The sequence below is a fragment of the Nerophis lumbriciformis genome, linkage group LG19 (genome assembly GCF_033978685.3).
Source record: "Nerophis lumbriciformis linkage group LG19, RoL_Nlum_v2.1, whole genome shotgun sequence".
Taxonomy (NCBI): domain Eukaryota; kingdom Metazoa; phylum Chordata; class Actinopteri; order Syngnathiformes; family Syngnathidae; genus Nerophis; species Nerophis lumbriciformis.
This window is the reverse complement of record NC_084566.2, coordinates 39034718-39056624: the sequence shown is the minus strand read 5'-3', so window position 1 is coordinate 39056624 and position 21907 is coordinate 39034718. Positions and strand designations below refer to the sequence as shown.

At 41.2% G+C, this 21907-nt stretch overlaps 1 protein-coding gene across 1 annotated transcript in view; it reads right to left on the bottom strand.

Moving 5' to 3' along the window:
* prkci (protein kinase C, iota) overlaps window positions 1-21907 on the bottom strand; it is a 127515-nt gene that overhangs the window by 15973 nt on the left and 89635 nt on the right. The window contains exons 14-16 of the mRNA XM_061978797.1: window positions 8994-9119; window positions 3043-3122; window positions 2721-2810 (exon numbers count right to left, since the gene is read on the bottom strand). Coding sequence (XP_061834781.1) covers window positions 2721-2810; window positions 3043-3122; window positions 8994-9119 — 296 coding nt within the window. The remainder of the gene's footprint in view (window positions 1-2720; window positions 2811-3042; window positions 3123-8993; window positions 9120-21907) is intronic.

Sequence of the window (21907 nt, the reverse complement as noted above, 5' to 3'; positions counted from 1 at the left end):
GTACCTTGGAGACATCATGCCTCGTCGGTGTGTTGTCGGAGGGTGTAACAACACGAACAGGGACGGATTCAAGTTGCACCAGTGGCCCAAAGATGCCAAAGTGGCAAGAAATTGGACGTTTGTTCCGCACACTTTACCGACGAAAGCTATGCTACGACAGAGATGGCAAGAATGTGTGGATATCCTGCGACACTCAAAGCAGATGCATTTCCAACGATAAAGTCAAAGAAATCTGCCGCCAGACCCCCATTGAATCTGCCGGAGTGTGTGAGCAATTCAGGGACAAAGGACCTCGGTAGCACGGCAAGCAATGGCGGCAGTTTGTTACCGCAGACGAGCGAGCTAAACCCCCCTGGATGTCTTGGCTCACACCGTCCCGAAGATAATCAAGAGAAGAATATCGACCCTAGCTTCCCTGGCCTGCTGACATGAGGGTATGTCTACAGAATATATTAATTGATGAAAATTGGGCTGTCTGCACTCTCAAAGTGCATGTTGTTGCCAAATGTATTTCATATGCTGTAAACCTAGTTCATAGTTGTTAGTTTCCTTTAATGCCAAACAAACACATACCAATCGTTGGTTAGAAGGCGATCGCCGAATTCGTCCTCGCTTTCTCCCGTGTCGCTGGCTGTCGTGTCGTTTTCGCTTGCATACGGTTCAAACCGATATGGCTCAATAGCTTCAGTTTCTTCTTCAATTTCGTTTTGGCTACCTGCCTCCACACTACAACCATCCGTTTCAATACATGCGTAATCTGTTGAATCGCTTAAGCCGCTGAAATCCGAGTCTGAATCCGAGCTAATGTCGCTATAGCTTGCTGTTCTTTCCGCCATGTTTGTTTGTATTGGCTTCACTATGTGACGTCACAGGAAAATGGACGGGTGTTTATAACGATGGTTAAAATCAGGCACTTTGAAGCTTTTTTTTAGGGATATTGCGTGATGGGTAAAATTTTGAAAAAAACTTCGGAAAATATAATAAGCCACTGAGAACTGATTTTTAATGATTTTAACAATTCTGAAATTGTGATAATGTTCCCCTTTAAGCATTAGACACCTTTTTACCTGCACACTGCCTCCCGCTGTCGTCTGCATATTATGATCACGACGAACCATCGTCGTCTCACACGACGTGTTCCTGACATCTACAAAAGCAATTAGCTACCTGCTGCCACCTACTGATATGGAAGAGTATTACACGGTTACTCTGCCGAGCACTAGACAGCACCGACACTCAACAACAACACATCATTTGCAGACTATACCGTATTTTCCGCACTATTAGCCGCACCTAAAAACCACAAATTTACTCAAAAGCTGACAGTGCGGCTTTTAACCCGGTGCGCTTTATATATGGATTAATATTAAGATTCATTTTCATAAAGTTTCGGTCTCGCAACTTCGGTAAACAGCCGCCATCTTTTTTCCCCGTAGAAGAGGAAGTGCTTCTTCTTCTACGCAAGCAACCGCCAAGGTAAGCACCCGCCCCCATAGAACAGGAAGCGCTTCTTCTTCTACTGTAAGCAACCACCCGCCCGCGTAGAAGAAGAAAAAGCGCGCGGATATTACCGTACGTTTCATTTCCTTTGTGTGTTTACATCTGTAAAGACCACAAAATGGCTCCTACTAAGCGACAGGGATCCGGTTCATGAAAAGACGCAATCTCTCCATCCGCACACGGATTACTATTTCACAGCAACTGCCTAAAGACTTTCAAGAAAAGCTGGCTACTTTCCGTGCATATTGTAAAAACAAGATAGCTGAAAAAAAGATCCGGCCAGAGAACATTATCAACATGGACGAGGTTCCACTGACTTTTGATATTCCTGTGAACCGCACTGTGGATACAACGGGAGCACGTACGGTGAATATTCGCACCACAGGGAATGAGAAGTCATCCTTCACTGTGGTTCTAGCTTGCCATGCTAATGGCCAGAAACTTCCACCCATGGTGATATTCAAAAGGAAGACCTTGCCAAAAGAGACCTTTCCAGCCGGCGTCATCATAAAAGCTAACTCGAAGGGATGGATGAAGAAAAGATGAGCGAGTGGTTAAGGTAAGTTTAAGTTTACGCGAAGAGGCCGGGTGGCTTTTTTCACGCAGCTCCGTCCATGTTGATATACGATTCCATGCGCGCCCACATCACGCTGGTTTTAATATATTATTAAAGTTTGACTGACCTATCTGACTGTTTTTTTGACATTCCTTTAGCGCAGTTAGATGCGGCTTACAACACGGGGCGTCTTATAGGTGGACAAAGTTTTGAAATATGCCGTTCATTGAAGGCGCAGCTTATAACCCAGGGCGCCTTATGGTGCGGAAAATACGGTAATTACTGGTTTGCAAAAAATATTTGTAACCCAAATAGGTGAAACTACATCATCTCCCACGGCACACTAGTGTGCTTTATGAAGCACTCATGGACCTAGGGTTAAGAAACACTGCTCTAAAGTATCTACGTTTACTTTCTACATAATTGTCATTTGAAAAGATGCACTGTGCATTTTTGACGCGATTGTCACTGTTTAAGCGTTTACATTATAATAGTAATGCTAACATTCTCTCAAATTACGTCCACTTTGAGACCCGTTTTGAAATGTTTATGATCTCAAGATCCAAAATAATTGTTGCCACGAATAGAAATGGTCAAAACGGAACAGTTGTTATACGGTGGAAATGGCCATGTGTAAATGGCCATAAAAGAGGAGAAGACTTACAAGGTCCCATTCAACGTTTCTGAAGAAGGGGTGGCCCATGATGTCAGCGAAGCCCGTCAGAGGCTGGCAGCCCAGACGCTCCTTGGGGTCCTGCGAGTGAAAAAGGAGGGGATGAGTGAGAGACGGGGCAATAAGTGTGCCAGTGAGAACAAGCGGCAACAAAGCAGAGGCTGAAATATAGGAGAACATGTAGAAGCTATAGAAATGTGTACACAGTACGTGTTGTATAACAGACAAGAGGATATGATGATGTGGCGCCAAGGCCACCATAACATCATTCTACTACAAAGGTGTTTGTGGCTCATCTGACCCGCTGTGTTACCTTATTGAGGAATCCCTTGAGTACGCTGGCAGCTTTGACTGACAGCGAGCGGGGAATTCTGATCTGTTTTTCCAATATGACTGCAGGGGGTGAGAAGACAAGAAGGTGCGATATTGTCATCAACCGTCAGATTGAGGTTAAAGTAGTTCCGTAACAACAGTTTTTGTTTTTTTAACAAACATACAAACCCCGTTTCCATATGAGTTGGGAAATTGTGTTAGATGTAAATATAAACAGAATACAATGATTTGCAAATCCTTTTCAACCCATATTCAGTTGAATGCACTACAAAGACAACATATTTGATGTTCAAACTCATAAACTTTATTTTTTTTTTTGCAAATAATTAACTTAGAATTTTATGGCTGCAACACGTCCCAAAGTAGTTGGGAAAGGGCATGTTCACCACTGTGTTACATCACCTTTTCTTTTAACAACACTCAATAAACGATTGGGAACTGAGGAAACTAATTGTTGAAGCTTTGAAAGTGGAATTCTTTCCCATTCTCGTTTTATGTAGAGCTTCAGTCGTTCAACAGTCCGGGGTCTACGCTGTCGTATTTTACGCTTCATAATGCGCCACACATTTTCGATGGGAGACAGGTCTGGACTGCAGGCGGGCCAGGAAAGTATCCACACTCTTTTTTTTACGAAGCCACACTGTTGTAACACGTGCTGAATGTGGCTTGGCATTGTCTTGCTGAAATAAGACGGCGCTTTGATGGCAGCATATGTTGTACAAAACCTGTATGTACCTTTCAGCATTAATGGTGCCTTCACAGATGTGTAAGTTACCCATGCCTTGGGCACTAATGCACCCCCATACCATCACAGATGCTGGCTTTTGAACTTTGCGTCAATAACAGTCTGGATGGTTCGCTTCCCCTTTGGTCCGAATGACACGATGTCGAATATTTCCAAAAACAATTTGAAATGTGGACTCGTCAGACCACAGAACACTTTGCATGAGTCCATCTTAGATGATCTCGGGCCCAGAGAAGCCGGCGGCGTTTCTGGGTGTTGTTGATAAATGGCTTTCGCTTTGCATAGTAGAGCTTTAACTTGCACTTACAGATGTAGCGACCAACTGTATTTAGTGACAGTGGTTTTCTGAAGTGTTCCTGAGCCCATGTGGTGATATCCTTTAGAGATTGATGTCGGATTTTGATACAGTGCCGTCTGAGGGATCGAAGGTCACGGTCATTCAATGTTGGTTTCCGGCCATGCCGCTTACGTGGAGTGATTTCTCCAGATTCTCTGAAGCTTTTGATGATATTATGGACCGTAGATGTTGAAATCCCTAAATGTCTTGCAATTGCACTTTGAGAAACGTTGTTCTTAAACTGTTTGACTATTTGCTCACGCAGTTGTGGACAAAGGGGTGTACCTCGCCCCATCCTTTCTTGTGAAAGACTGAGCATTTTTCGGGAAGCTGTTTTTATACCCAATCATGGCACCCACCTGTTCCCAATTAGTCTGCACACCTGTGGGATGTTCCAAATAAGTGTTTGATGAGCATTCCTCAACTTTATCAATATTTATTGCCACCTTTCCCAACTTCTTTGTCACGTGTTGCTGGCATCAAATTCTAAAGTTAATGATTTGCAAAAAGAAAATTTGTTATCAGTTTGAACATCAAATATGTTGTCTTTGTAGCATATTCAACTGAATATGGGTTGAAAATTATTTGCAAATCATTGTATGGCCTGCCTGTAGTCCAGACCTGTCTCCCATTGAAAATGTGTGGCGCATAATGAAGCCTAAAATACCACAAGGGAGACTCCCGGACTGTTGAACAACTTAAGCTGTACATTAAGCAAGAATAGGAAAGAATTCCACCTGAGAAGCTTAAAAAATGTGTCTCCTCAGTTCCCAAACGTTTACTGAGTGTTGTTAAAAGGAAAGGCCATGTAACACAGTGGTAAAAATGCCCCTGTGCCAAATTTTCTGCAACATATTGCTGCCATTAAATTCTAAGTCATACCAAAGACTATAAAAAATGGGAGCCATTACCTCCCTGCTTGGCACTCAGCATCAAGGGTTGGAATTGGGGGTTAAATCACCAAAAATGATTCCCGGGCGCGGCACCGCTGCTGCCCACTGCTCCCCTCACCTCCCAGGGGGTGATCAAGGGGATGGGTCAAATGCAGAGGACAAATTTCACCACACCTAGTGTGTGTGTGACAATCATTGGTACTTTAACTTTAAGTTAATGATTATTTGCAAAAAAAATTTAAGTTTCTCAGTGTGAACGTTAAATATCTTGTCTTTGCAGTCTATTCAATTGAATATAAGATTTGCAAATCATTGTATTCTGTTTTTATTTACTAATTACACAACGTGCCAACTTCACTGGTTTTGGGTTTTGTATATATACATACATACACATACAGTACAGGCCAAACGTTTGGACACACCTTCTCCGCATTCAATGCGTTTTCTTTATTTTCATGACTATTTACATTGTAGATTGTCACTGAAGGCATCAAAACTATGAATGAACACATGTGGAGTTATGTACTTAACAAAAAAAGGTGAAATAACTGAAAACATGTTTTATATTCTAGTTTCTTCAAAATAGCCACCCTTTGCTCTGATTAGTTTTGCACTCTCTTGGCATTCTCTTGATGAGCTTCAAGCACACCTGTGAAGTGAAAACCATTTCAGGTGACTACCTCTTGAAGCTCCATATATATATATATATATATATATATATATATATATATATATATATATATATATATATATATATATATATATATATATATATATATATATTAGAGATGCTCGGTTTGCGGACACAACCGCGGAGTCCGCGGATTATCCGCGGGTCGGGCGGTTGAAATAAAAAAAAATTAGATTTTATCCGCGGGTCGGGTCGGGCGGTTGAAATAAAAAAAAATTAGATTTTAAATAGATTCAGGCGGGTGGCAGTTAAACCAATTGGGAAATATATATACATAGTTAAATGTTGTTACCCACATACGAAAAACGAGCAGGCACCTGCTGCATATGCCACAACAGAAGAAAAAAAAAAAGAAGAGATGGACACTTTTACGGAGCGGAGAAGGGACGCCTCGCCGGGGTCCGGGACCGAGGCCCCTTCCCCCGAGAGGGCCCCACCGGGAGTCCTAGCTGAGGTGATCCGCGAGAAGGGCCCGACGCACGTCCAGGGTCACCACCGCGCCCACCGCACCGACACCCCACCTCGTCCGCCTTCGCCGCGGCCGGCGTCACGCGCAGCAGGTAAGCAGCTTACCTGCCCGCCACCCCCGTGGCCGGGGGCTCGTAACAGGGGTCACTCCGCGCGCTCCGCCCGCGCAGCTTACCTGCCCACCACCCCCGTTGCCGGGGGCGCGTAACAGGGGTCACTCCGCGCGCAGTGCGCTCACGAAAGGGGTGGGGCTCACCCTGGTGAGCCGAGTGGGCCACTTTTTGTAAGCAGAACTGGCGCTAAGGGATGAACCGAACGCCGGGTTAAGGCGCCCGATGCCGACGCTCATCAGACCCCAGAAAAGGTGTTGGTTGATATAGACAGCAGGACGGTGGCCATGGAAGTCGGAACCCGCTAAGGAGTGTGTAACAACCCACCTGCCGAATCAACTAGCCCTGAAAATGGATGGCGCTGGAACGTCGGGCCCATACCCGGCCGTCGCCGGCAGCGAGAGCCGCGAGGGCTAGGCCGCGACGAGTAGGATGGCCGCCGCAGTGCGCGCTGAAGCTTCGGGCGCGAGCCCGGGTGGAGCCGCCGCGGGTGCGAGGGACATCACACCTCCATGCGCTTGGAGGTGCGCTCAGCGCGGCTCCCAGATGATTGCGCACTGGTGTGCGTCTGGGCCGTGACAGCGTGGCACGCGAATGTCTCTGCTGCATTGGATCAGTCTCCTTTCTTTAACAGGCAAAAGCTTTCTAACCTCACTAATGCCTTGCATCGTCTATATTAGATATATAACAACGGGCGGGTGCCGGCGGGTGCGGTTTTGATAAAATGTTAGATCGGGTGGATGGCGGATGGTTGACGACTTTTGTGATGCGGTTGCGGATGAAATAATTGCCTATCCGCGCATCTCTAATATATATATATACACATATATATATATATATACATATATACACGAGAGGCTAACCTCTTCTTCAACCATATCGTGTAATGACACGCAATCATAACATTATTACAATTAATCTTTAATGACGATCGTGTTAGTCAAGAAATAGGAAACAAATGTGGCTGGTTATCCTCCTCCGAGCTTTGTAGGATTTTCACTTCCATGGCACATTGCTGAATGGGAGACATGAATGAGTCCATAAAAGTTAACTATTATTATTCTAATCTTTGTTGGCGTAGCTGAACTGTAGACAAGAACTCCTCCTGTGTGAGCGACGGGAGAGGAAGAAAAGGCTCATTCACGCACAGTCCGAGATGTAGCGCACACAATGTGACTGTTCTTCCTCCGCGCAGCGTAGTTCTGAAGCCAATTCACTGTCAACGGCCCATTTATATGTTCACCAAAGTGTGCTTGATCAATATTTGTGTGCATTTAAAGACATTTACATTTTTGAAAAACTGTTGGGTAAATACAAAGAAGTATATATTAAAAAAAAAAAAAAGGCGAACCATACAGAAATGTCCCAGTACCTCCGCTTTGCTACAAGTGTATCAAGTGTAAGCATTAAAGCTACAGACACACAAAACGCCGTTTTCCTACACTGCAAAAACTGAAATCTAAGTAAGATGAAATATGTCAAATAAGGGTGATATTTGCTTATTTTCTGTCTGATAAGATCATTCTTCTCATTAAGCAGATTTTATGTTAGAATGTTTTACTTGTTTTAAGTGTTTTGGTCCTAAATGATCTCAGTAAGATATTACAGCTTGTTGCTGAGATTTGATGACCTATATTGAGTAAAACATGCTTGAAACTAGAATATCAAGTGTTGCAAAGCTGTGTCATCAACACTCACAAGTATAAAACTACTTTTTTAAAGTAATCATTTCTTACTTCAATTATGAGAAAAAAAAAATCATGATTTTGACACAATTGTGTCTCATAATTAAAACAGATGACAGCCAAATGGACTTTGCTGTTTTATTTTCAATGAAACAATAGAAAATAGGTACTCATATAGTAGTACAGTTGGCACAGTACAGTAAACTGACAGTTAATATTTAAACATTTAACATTTCAAACTATTTTGAACATTCAGATAAATTCTTCAAAATTACAATAAAAAAAAATTGGCCGGGCTGTATATATGCGCACTAATTGACTGAAAAGCACGCACTTGGCGCGATGATGTCATGTTATCCATGGAAAAATGCATTTTTAGACAATATGATTTGCCTGAGCGGCTAGGAGACCCCGAGAGTAACAAGCGCTTGCCTTGTTGCCTTTCCATTAAGAACAATAAATGAGTTTTTAGTATAAGTTTGCAGGTTTCAAGAAATGTAATGCCGAGCGCATATCATTATGTCAAGATAATGGCACTAGCATTTACTTCATTTAAGAATATTTTTCAACATATTGAGCAAAAAGGTCTCTTTTTTTTCTACCGAGAAAAGTGCACTTGTTATTAGTGAGATTATACTTATTTTAAGGTATTTTTGGGTTCATTGAAGTTAGCTAATTTGACTTGTTTTGGAAAGTCTTGACAAGCCAAATTTTCTTGTTCTAATGGCAGATAATTTTGCTTAGTTCAAATAAAATACCCCTATTTTTTTTTTTTTTTTTTTCTTGTTATTGAACACTGACTTTTTGCAGTGTAGTAGGGCTTACTAAAAGTACTTTTAAACTCTCTGGATTTAAGCATAAAGGCAAATACACTTTTATTACAGCACCTTAACTCCAATTCTTTAAAAAAAAACCTTCAAATAATCAACACATGCATTCACACATGTTCCTGATGACAGATGGTCTGCCCCCAGGCACAAAGGTGTCAAACAGGCTCAGTACCTTGGAAGAGGTAGTCTTCTGTGTTCTGATCAGGATTGTCGGAGCTCCCTACGATGTCAAAAGGCGACCGGCCCGCCATCATCTCGAACATCAGCACACCCAGCGCCCACCAGTCCACGCTGAAGCCTGCACACACACACACACACAATAGATGAGAGGCTTTATATCCTTTCAGTTGACTTCTTACCTTTCGATATACGGTAGGTTGTATTCACCTCGCGTCACGTCTGGCTCATTAACTATGCAAGGCTCAAAGTTGTGGGCCAGCGAGCGTCTGCTGTCATAGTGTTCTGTGCGGTATTTTGCCTTTCTCGAAGACAAATGCCCCATGCTTGCATTGTTTTAGGCGGTTGGGACCGTTAAAATCGCGAAAAGGATCAACGTTTCTTCAGAGTTCCTTGAGAGGTAATCAAGAAGGGCGAAAGAGTGCAAGATTTGACAAAGACGACGATAAAAGTGGCACGCACAACAATCTAAGGGAGCAGGTCGAGAAGAAACTTGCAGTGATCCCTTCGTTAAAGGTTTATTTGATATACCGTATTTTTCGAACTATAAGTCGCAGTTTTTTTCATAGTTTGGCCGGGGGTGCGACTTATACTCAGGAGCGACTTATGTGTGAAATGATTAACACATTAGCGTAAAATATCAAATAATATTATTGATCTCATTCACGTAAGAGACTAGACGTATAAGATTTCATGGGATTTAGCGATTAGGAGTGACCAGAGGTGGGTAGAGTAGCCAGAAATTGTACTCAAGTAAGAGTACTGTTACTTTAGAGATTTATTACTCAAGTAAAAGTAAGGAGTAGTCACCCAAATATTTACTTGAGTAAAAGTTAAAAGTATGTTGTGAAAAAACTACTCAAGTACTGAGTAACTGATGAGTAACATACACACTCATATCATATATATATATATATATATATATATATATATATATATATATATATATATATATATATATATATATATATATATATATATATATATACATACATACATACATAGATATATACAGTATATAATTTATATGTATTTATTTAGCTGTTTTTGTTTACATGTTAAAGGTGTTTTAATGAATATACATGCATGTTTAACATATAGATTACTTTCTTTCATGAAGACTAGAATATAAGTTGGTGTATTACCTGATTCTGATGACTTGCATTGATTGTAATCAGACAGTAGTGATGATAACGGCCACGTTTTCAAATGGAGGAGAAGAAAAGTTCCTCCTTTCTGTCTAATACCACATGAAAGTGGTGGGTTTTTGGCATCTTATTTGTCCAGCTTCCATATTCGTTTTTATACACTTTACAAGAAATATATTGGCGTCAAACTCCGTAGCTTGCTAGCTTGTTTGCGCTGGCTTTCTGAGACTCTTATTTTGAAAGCGCAGGCGCGATGGAACGGCACTTTTATTGTGAAGACAGGAACGTCCTCATGTGCGGTCAGTCTTTAGGCTTTTGACGGGATGTACGGTTGAAATAAAAAAGTATCTTTTTCCTTCACACTTTTGATTGATTGATTGGAACAAACAAAGCGTGCATTAACAGATCGATAAAAATTAGTAGCGAGTAGCGAGCTGAATGTAGATAAAAGTAGCGGAGTAAAAGTAGCGTTCCTTCTCTATAAATATACTTAAGTAAAAGTAAAAGTATGTTGCATTAAAACTACTCTTAGAAGTACAATTTATCCCAAAAGTTACTCAAGTAGATGTAACGGAGTAAATGTAGCGCGTTACTACCCACCTCTGGGAGTGACAGATTGTTTGGTAAACGTATAGCATGTTCTATATGTTATAGTTATTTGAATGACTCTTACCATAATATATTACGTTAACATACCAGTTGGTTATTTATGCCTCATATAACGTACACTTATTCAGCCTGTTGTTCACTATTCTTTATTTATTTTAAATTGCCTTTCAAATGTCTATTCTTGGTGTTGGCTTTTATCAAATACATTTCCCCAAAAAATGCGACTTATACTCCAGTGCGACTTATATATGTTTTTTTCCTTCTTTATTATGCATTTTCGGCCGGTGCGACTTATATGCCAAATTTTCTTGTTCTATTGGCAGATAATTTTGCTTAGTTCAAATAAAATACCCCTCATTTTATTTATTTATTTTTTCTTGTTTTTGAACACTGACTTTTTGCAGTGCACCACCAGGTGTGAATGTGGAGTGAATGAATGATGGGTTCTCGCTTCTCTGTGAAGCGCTTTAAGTGTCATGAAAAGCGCTATATAAATCTAATCCATTATTACTATTATTATTACATCATGACATCAAAGCATCTAACTGGTAACTTGTAATTTTGATGATTACCGTATTTTTCGGACTATAAGTCGCAGTTTTTTTTCATAGTTTGGCCGGGGGTGCGACTTATACTCAGGAGCGACTTATGTGTGAAATGATTAACACATTATAATATTATTGATCTCATTCACGTAAGAGACTAGACGTATAAGATTTCATGGGATTTAGCGATTAGGAGTGACAGATTGTTTGGTAAACGTATAGCATGTTCTATATGTTATAGTTATTTGAATGTCTCTTACCATAATATGTTACGTTAACATACCAGTTGGTTATTTATGCCTCATATAACGTACACTTATTCAGCCTGTTGTTCACTATTCTTGATTTATTTTAAATTGCCTTTCAAATGTCTATTCTTGCTGTTGGCTTTTATCAAATACATTTCCCCAAAAAATGCGACTTATACTCCAGTGCGACTTATATATGTTTTTTTTTTCCTTCTTTATTATGCATTTTCGGCCGGTGCGACTTATACTCCGGCGCGACTTATATTCCGAAAAATACGGTGCTTACTAACGTTTAGTATTTCCCATTTAAGTATTATCTTGATATTATTTGTATTTTACTTTTTTTCTGAGCTCTTAAAACGTATTTTTGCTACGAGAATTTCGTAAACCAACAACTCGGCAAGTCTAAATAAAATAAATCAAATGTGATCAAAACCAAAATTAGTTAAGATTAGAGATGTCCTATAATGGCTTTTTTTTGCCGATATCCGATATTGTCCAACTCTTAATGACCGATTCCGATATAAACCGATAGCGATATTTACAGTCGTGGAATTAACACATTATTATGCCTCATTTTGTTGTGATGCCCCGCTGGATGCATTAAACAATGTAACAAGGTTTTCCAAAATAAATCAACTCAAGTTATGGAAAAAAATGCCAACATGGCACTGCCATATTTATTATTGAAGTCACAAAGTGCATTATTTTTTTTTTAACATGCCTCAAAACAGCAGCTTGGAATTTGGGACATGCTCTCCCTGAGAGAGCATGAGGAGGTTGAGGTGGAGGGGGGGGGGGGGGGGGGGGGGGGGGGGGGGGGTAGCGGGGGGTGTATATTGTAGCGTTAGTGCTGCAAGGGATTCTGGGTATTTGTTCTGTTGTCATTCTTGTTTGGTGTGGGTTCACAGTGTGGCGCATATTTGTAACAGTGTTAAAGTTGTTTAATACGGCCACCCTCAGTGTGACCTGTATGGCTGTTGACCAAGTATGCTTGCATTCACTTGTGTGTGTGAAAAGCCGTAGATATTATGTGACTGGGCCGGCACGCAAAGGCAGTGCCTTTAAGGTTTATTGGCGCTCTGTACTTCTCCCTACGTCCGTGTACACAGCGGCCTTTTAAAAAGTCATACATTTTACTTTTTGAAACCGATACCGATAATATCCGATATTACATTTTAAAGCATTTATCGGCCGATAATATCGGCAGCCCGATATTATCGGACCTCTCTAGTTAAGATTTGACCAAAGGCAGCAATCATAAATGAAGCTAAATCTTAGCACATACACGTATCTGCCAACTTTTGAAATCAGAAAAACCTAGTAGCCAGGGTCCAGGGGCCGCAGGCTCCGGTAGGTCCAGGACAAAGTCCTGGTGGGGGGTTCAGGGCCCCCCGACGCAAAATGATTGATTGCATTCAGACAGGTTAAAATGTTGCTAAAACCATCACTTTTCTATCAGTCACAGTGACTTTTCAAAACAAAAATATTTCAGCAAAAATCATATGGGTTGATTGACATGTTTATTCTGTAAGCTAACTTCAATAGTTTGAAATTATTTTGACAGTTAATGCCAGTTATCCTGTCAACCTTTCACAAGACTTCAATTTGTTAATTGAAAGTATAAACAGTATAAACACTTTTTACAGTAAACAAATGGTAAAACAGTACTAAACAATTCCATTTAAAAAAAAATTGGTGTCATTATTAACTTTCTGTCCAAGCTTGTATAATCTACTGCCTTGTTCAATTGTAAAAAATATTCTGTGCCTAAAATTCACATTTCTATCACAATTATCATACTGTAAACATGGTAAGCTAACTTCATTAAAATTAATAGTCCTGTCAATAGCATGGAATTACAATTCAAATGTAGTTTTTTTTGTAAGCCTTTCAAAAGAATTCAAAATATGAAAAATTAATGAAAATTAATTTAAGCCATCAGACACTTGAAAAGTGGCACATCACATCTCTAATGTAATCATTTTAACTTTTCAACAGAAATAGCACTGCAAAAATATTAAGGACATACTTCTGTATTTTGGTAGTTATGCTGTCAACATTTAACAAGATTTCTTCAACTTGGACTTGAAAGCATAAATAGTATAAACATTTTTAACAGTATAACAGTACTAAACAATTCCAATAGATAACATTGGTGTCATTACCTTTTTGTGGCTAAAATCCAAATTTAGCAACGGCATTAGACTTGTGTTTTTTTGTCCCAACGTGGTCTTTTACATCGCTAATTCCTCCGTGTCCGATCGAAAAATCTTGTCTGCACAAGGTGCAATTCGCGTAGTTTTCACCCTTTTTGGAACGGATAATTATTCCCGGATAGGCTTTTGAATATTCTTCACGGAATGACTGCAGTTTTCTTTTCGGTTTAAGACCTCTTTGCGATTTTTCTCCGGCTGATTCCATGATCGTTCGCTCGTTTGGAAACAATGGCAACTGGTGCCTCGTGCTTGGCAGCGGTGCTATAAATAGCCTCGCGCATGGCATTCGGAATGGCTCGATAGGAAGTTACGGGAAGCAGTGTCGATTGTCATTGTTGTTACGCGATTTTGTGAATAAAACTTTAAAAAAATATTTTTTTTTAATAAATGAAAAACCGTATTTTTTATCACTGCAACCGTAACCCGGAATAGGTTGATGAAAACCGTACTAATTACGGGAAAACCGGAGTAGTTGGCAGGTATGCATACACAATGTTGAGATCTGTAGTTATATTTTGATAAAGACACAGGGAAATCACGCGTACTCGTAACGACGCATACAACAGCAATAAGGCAACAAACATGGCTGTAGATGCAAAGTCAAATCATGAAATGCAACCTTACCCGAGCAAAAACAATGTATGATTCATCTTTCCTTGACCCGGCCAAAGAAGTTGTAAACCGCCATGCTTTTTCAAGTTTTCATCTGTTTTGACATGTAGAAGAATGCGCGGTTTGACATGTCTGGGAACGCGAACGACGAATAATCCTTGAGATCACCCAAGAAATCTTTTTTCGATAACGTATGGGGGATAGATTCCATTGCTTGTAATTGCTTTTTAAGTGGTAAGATCTTGGCCCCTTGCGTACTCAGTAGAGATGCGCGGTTTGCGGGCACAACCGCGGAATCCGCGGATTATCCGCGGATCGGGCGGATGAAATTTTAAAAAATTAGATTTTATCCGCGGGTCGGGTCGGGCGGTTGAAATAAAAAAAAATTAAATTTTAAATAGATTCAGGCGGGTGGCAGTTAAACCAATTCGGAAATATATATACATAGTTAAATGTTGTTACTCACATACGAAAAACGAGCAGGCACCTGCTGCATATGCCACAACAGAAGAAAAAAAAAAAAAGAGATGGACACTTTTACGGAGCGGAGAAGGGACGCCTCGCCGGGGTCCGGGACCGAGGCCCCTTCCCCCTAGAGGGCCCCACCGGGAGCCGTAGTTGAGGCGATCCGCGAGAAGGGCCCGACGCACGTCCAGGGTCACCACCGCGCCCACCGCACCGACACCCCGCCTCGTCCGCCTTCGCCGCGGCCGGCGTCACGCGCAGCAGGTAAGCAGCTTACCTGCCCGCAACCCCCGTGGCCGGGGGCTCGTAACAGGGGTCACTCCGCGCGCTCCGCCCGCGCAGCTTACCTGCCCGCCACCCCCGTTGCCGGGGGCGCGTAACAGGGGTCACTCCGCGCGCAGTGCGCTCACGAAAGGGGCGAGGCTCACCCTGGTTGATATAGACAGCAGAACGGTGGCCTTGGAAGTCGGAACCCGCTAAGGAGTGTGTAACAACCCACCTGCCGAATCAACTAGCCCTGAAAATGGATGGCGCTGGAGCGTCGGGCCCATACCCGGCCGTCGCCGGCAGCGAGACGCGCTTGGAGGTGCGCTCAGCGCGGCTCCCATATGATTGCGCACTGGTGTGCGTCTGGGTCGTGACAGCGTGGCACGCGAATGTCTGTGCTGCATTGGATCAGTCTCCTTTCTTTAACAGGCAAAAGCTTTATAACCTCACTAATGCCTTGCATCGTCTATATAAGATATATAACAACGGGCGGGTGCGGGCGGGTGCGGTTCTGATCAAATGTTAGGTCGGGTGGATGGCGGATGGTTGACGACTTTCTGATGCGGTTGCGGATGAAATAATTGCCTATCCGCGCATCTCTAGTACTCAGATAGATCGCACTCTGTTTTTGCATGGTAAACATATTGGTTTGGTGGCCTATTGCTTCGTTTACTTCCGTGCAAAAGTCACGTAACTGAATAGAACCTAAATAAATTAAACCACAACCTTACTTATTTCCCTCTGTTACTATGGTAACCAGTCCTCTTTCACACATGTTCTCATAACGTATTTTTATTAAGTATACCTCCTGTGTAAAAGGCATTGAGAGAGTATTTATGCATTATTCATTGATTTTGCTGAGTTAAAATCACAAACCATACACATTGATGACAATGCGCATGCAGACAGGATTTCTGCAAATATACTAGACTATTTCCTATTTTTGTGTTCAGCGGCACAATTGATTGGGCCAAAGGGAACATCCGCCAAGCGTGTAATGCAATTTTGATACAGGGATATATATCTGTAACCCTGACGGTTACGCTTGACTTTACAGCCTTCACATTACTGTTTTTCTACCACTAACAGTCAAATTTAACTCAAATATGGTAGTGACAATCACAAAAATCAACAGATTTTATGCAAATAGTTACATTTCAATGGCAAATGTCGACTTAAAGGTAGCATGTTGTACTTTATGTGCATATGTGTATTCAGAGTGATGTCTGATACTAATTAAACACAACTAAAGTGAATAAAGGGCTCCTTTTCCCACGGACTCTGTTGCTATGATACCTCAGCTACTTGTACTGTCGACAGCCGTGATGCAGAAACTGATGTTTTAGTGTTTTAATATGCTCAACTTCTGAATATATTTATTATTTTTCCCCGCCCACGTCTACAAGCAAAATCTCTCTGTGGATTCTGCAGTCTAGTTTAACCCGCTTTCGTTTTTCTTACTTCTCCTTTGAGGAAAACGTCGTCATTAGGCGAGAAAATGCGCCGCTTCTTGATTGACATTCGCATTTCCGAAACGGCGTGTCAGAGAAATTGGATTTCAGTAAAGTGTGAGGCATCGAAACTGTGCCAAAATCTGCACGCATAAAAACTACACAGTGCAGACTTAGCTCGTGTGTTTCTGTGTTTGTCTACGCAAGTGGCTTTCCTCACTGTGGGCACCCAAGGGTGGGCTTTAAATACACAGCCCGGCTACTTCCCCCCTTTCTGATTAATCACTTTTAAGGATCCGGAGTAGGGCTGGCCGATACATGGAATATACTCGATATATCACGGGTTTGTCTTTGTGCGATATAGAAAAGGACTATATCGTGATATTAGAGCAGGGGTGCTCACACTTTTTCTGCAGGCGAGCGACTTTTCAATTGATCAAGTCGTGGGGATCTACCTCATTCATATATATAATTTATATTTACTTATTTATGAAATATATGTTTTTGTTAACAAGTTAAAGGTGTTTAATGATAATACAAGCATGTTTAACACATATAGTTAATATTATTAATAAATTAAAGGTGTTTAATGAAAATACAAGTTTGTTTAATACATATAGTTAATATTGTTAACAAGTTAAAGGTGATTAATGATAATACAAGCATGTTTAACACATATAGTTAATATTGTTAAGTTAAAGGTGTTTAAAGATAATGCTAGCATGTTTAACACATATAGTTATTATTGTTAATAAATTAAAGGTGTTTAATGATAATACAAGAATATTTAACACATAGTTAATATTGTTAACAAGTTAAAGGTGTTTAAAGATAATACAAGCATGTTTAACACATATAGTTAATATTGTTAACAAGTTAAAGGTGTTTAAAGATAATACAAGCATGTTTAACACATATAGTTAATATTGTTAACAAGTTAAAGGTGTTTAAAGATAATACAAGCATGTTTAACACATATAGTTAATATTGTTAATAAGTTAAAGGTGTTTAAAGATAATACAAGCATGTTTAACACATATAGTTAATAAGTTAAAAGTGTTTAGAGATAATACAAGCATGTTTAACACATATAGATTCCTTTCTTTCATGTTGACAAGAATATAAGTTGGTGTATTACCGGATTCTGATGACTTGCATTGATTGGAATCAGACAGTGGTGCTGATAATGTCCGCATTTTCGAATGGAGGAGAAAAAAAGTCCTCCTTTCTGTCCAATACCACATGAAAGTGGTTGGTTTTTGGCATTTTATTTATCCAGCTTCCGTACTCCTTTGTATACACTTTACAAGAAATACATTGTCGGCAAACTCCGTAGCTTGCTAGCTTGTGCACGCCAGCTTTCTGAGACTCTTATTTTGGTAGCGCAGGCAGGATGAAGTAGAGCTTTTATTGTACAACTGTGCAGTCCGTCTTTGGAGTTTTGACGACAGGTACGGCGCCAGAGTCTGTTGAAATAAAGTGTTTCTCGCCTTCCAGTCGGTAATTTTAATGATCTGGCAGCAGCCAGCGTCATCTCAGAAGACCCTCGGGTGCCGTGAATGTCAATCAAGTGACGAAAGTGACGTCATAGTGAAGATTTATGATCGCTCACTTTTAGGACTATTTTTTTAATGCCTGGCTGGTGATCGACTGACACACCCTCCGAGATCGACCGGTAGCTCGCGATCGATGTAATGAGCACCCCTGTATTAGCGTATACGTTCTCACGCAGTTGCTTTTAGCTGCGGGCATTACGCTACAGGCTCTTCTCACTCTTTCGTGGCTCTCCTTCGCACAGAGACATAAAACAAGCGCACCTTCTTACATACGCCACATACTTGTCATACGCCCTCACGGAGCAGAGAGGTAGCGGAATGGGTAACATTAGCTGTGATGCTAGTGGCGCGGTGCGAGTGGTAATACGAGAAAGAAGGTGCGAATATGGTAACAAATGGAGGAAGAATTAATTCCCAAGAAAAACAGCAGGGGGTCCATCGTCTGGCGGTGGTTTGACTTCAAGCGGGAAGATGTTGAACAGACAACCGTAATATGTCAAGTAAAAGCGTTGCTACAAAAAGTAGCATTACTGCTAATTTGTAGCATCATTTGAAAAGTCACCCGCTAGAGAATGAGGACTACTTGAAACTAGGGATGTCCCGATCCAGGTTTTTGCATTTCCGATCCGATACCGATACTGGCCTATCCGAGCATGTATTAAAGTTTAAAGTTTTTTAGCCTACTTAGTTGTCAGAATCATGTTGAAAAGGGTTTTAGTACTTTTAATAACAACTAGCCAGCTGAATTAGGGGAGTTTGAATAATACACAATGGTTGGTAACAAGAAACTGACCTGTTTATTCAAAGATAAACACAAAATAGACAAAATTATACATGACAAACAGAAATGGCATCATTGAACTAGGGCTGGGCGATATGGCCTTTTTTTAATATTGCGATATTTTAAGGCCATATTGCGATACACGATATATATCTCAATATTTTGCCTTAGCCTTGAATGAACACTTGATGCATATAATCACAGCAGTATGATGATTCTGTGTGTTTTGATTGGTTGATTGAGACTTTTATTAGTAGGTTGCACAGTGAAGTATATATTCCGTACAATTGACCACTAAATGGTAACACCCCAATAAGTTTTTCAACTTGTTTAAGTCGGGGTCCACTTAAATTGATTCATGATACAGATATATACTATCAGATATATACTATCATCATAATCACACAAGATAATCACATTGAATTATTTACATTATTTATAATCCAGGGTGTGGAGGGGGGCGCCGGATGTAAGTGTCAGAGTTTGATATGAGAATAAATCTAAAGTTAAAATATAGGGTAGAAATGCACCCATTTGCAGGAAATGTAGTCTTGATTTTCAAAATTTTCTTTCAAGGCTTGCATGTCTACATTAAAACATTCTTCTTCATATTGCATTAATATATGCTACTTTTAAACTTTCATGCAGAGAAGGAAATCACAACTAAAAAATCACTAATTTTTTCATACAGTGTTGATGTGGAAATTTTTGCCTCGGCATTTTGATGTTGTGGGCGTGTGGCACCGAATGGAGATAAGCGTCTCGACAGACGTTACAATATTTGAACAATGATGACGAAAACTGTTTTCTCTGTCGTGTCCGTGTGTCGAAAATTATTATGCGCTTATTTTTTTATTTGATTTTGTGCGTGGCATAGATTTGCTATGCGCAGAGGACGCTTAAACAGTGCGCAATTGCACAGGCGAGCACCTTAGAGGGAGCGTTGCTCGCACGGCTGCGCTAGCATCACAGCTAACGTTAGCCATGCTGCTACCTCTCTGCTGGGAGAGGGCGTATACGTATGTGACGTATGACGTGACAGTATGTGACGTGTGTAAGAAGGTGCACTTGCTGTCTGTGAGAGTGAGACACAGGAAAGAGTGAGAAGAGCCTGTCGTGTACTGCCAGCAGCTAAAAGCAACTGCGTGAGAATTCACAGACCTGTGGATGTGTTGAAGGTGTGCTGGAAAATGCGGAACGGAAATTAGGGAGCAGCAGAAAAGTGGAATGTATTATTTAAATCGGTGCGTTGGAAAACACGGACCGGAGGTTTTTTTTTAAACTGGATCTGGATCGGCATTTTCCCATGCCTTGCCGATACGCAATTTTTGGCAAATATCGGCAGCCGATCCGATCCAAATATCGGATCGGGACATCCCTACTTGAAACCCCGCATGTCAACATCTCCGTTCGGTGCCACACCCACAAAATGCCGAAGCAACCTGCACATCAACACCATTTCCAGATCAACACCGTATGAAAAAAATAGTCAACAACAGAAGGAGATAACGTCCGCAGGAACCTACCACATAGCGAAGGACATACACTATTTGATTTCCTATTATGCAGCTCATTTTTATGTGACACTTATTGAAATATCTTGTGTGACATCATGCACAAAAAGTGCACTTTATTTGTTTTAAACTATTGTAGTGGCGTTCTGTACAAAAAGTGCACTTTAATTTAGTGTTGTTTTGATATGTCATCTTAGTGATATCATGCACAAAAGTGCACTACCGTATTTTTCGGACTATAAGTCGCTGTTTTTTCATAGTTTGGCCGGGGGTGCGACTTATACTCAGGAGCGACTTATCTGTGTAATTATTAACACATTAGCGTAAAATATCAAATAATATTATTTATCTCATTCATGTAAGAGACTAGACGTATAAGATTTCATGGGATTTAGCGATTAGGAGTGACAGATTGTTTGGTAAACGTATAGCATGTTCTATATGTTATAGTTATTTGAATGACTCTTACCATAATATGTTACGTTAACATACCAGTTGGTTATTTATGCCTCATATAACGTACACTTATTCAACCTGTTGTTCACTATTCTTTATTTATTTTAAATTGCCTTTCAAATGACTATTCTTGGTGTTGGATTGTTTCAAATAAATTTCCCCCAAAAATGCGACTTATATATGTTTTTTTCCTTCTTTATAATGCATTTTCGGCCGGTGCAATTTATACTCCGGAGTGATTTATAATCCGAAAAATACGGTATTAATAAAAGGCCATATAGCCCAGCCCTAATCCGGAGACAGTATGTGCTTAAAGTGACCGATCAGAAAGGAGGGGAGTTGCTTGGCTGTGTATTCAATGCCCGCTTCTAAGTAACAAAAGGGAGGCGCGCCAAATGCGTAATAAAAGAGAATGAAAAGACTGCACGCATGCAAACAGAGTCCGTTTGCATGCAGAGAGACCACACGTGTGTAAGGAGTAGAGATGCGCGGATAGGCGATTATTTCATCCGCAACCGCATCAGAAAGTCGTCAACCATCCGCCATCCACCCGATCTAACATTTGATCAGAACCGCACCCGCCCGCACCCGCCCGTTGTTATATATCTAATATAGACGATGCAAGGCATTAGTGAGGTTATAAAGCTTTTGCCTGTTAAAGAAAGGAGACTGATCCAATGCAGCACAGACATTCGCGTGCCACACTGTCACGACCCAGACGCACACCAGTGCGCAATCATATGGGAGCCGCGCTGAGCGCACCTCCAAGCGCGTCTCGCTGCCGGCGACGGCCGGGTATGGGCCCGACACTCCAGCGCCATCCATTTTCAGGGCTAGTTGATTCGGCAGGTGGGTTGTTACACACTCCTTAGCGGGTTCCGACTTCCATGGCCACCGTCCTGCTGTCTATATCAACCAGGGTGAGCCCCACCCCTTTCGTGAGCGCACTGCGCGCGGAGTGACCCCTGTTACGCGCCCCCGGCAACAGGGGTGGCGGGCAGGTAAGCTGCGCGGGCGGAGCGCACGGAGTGACCCCTG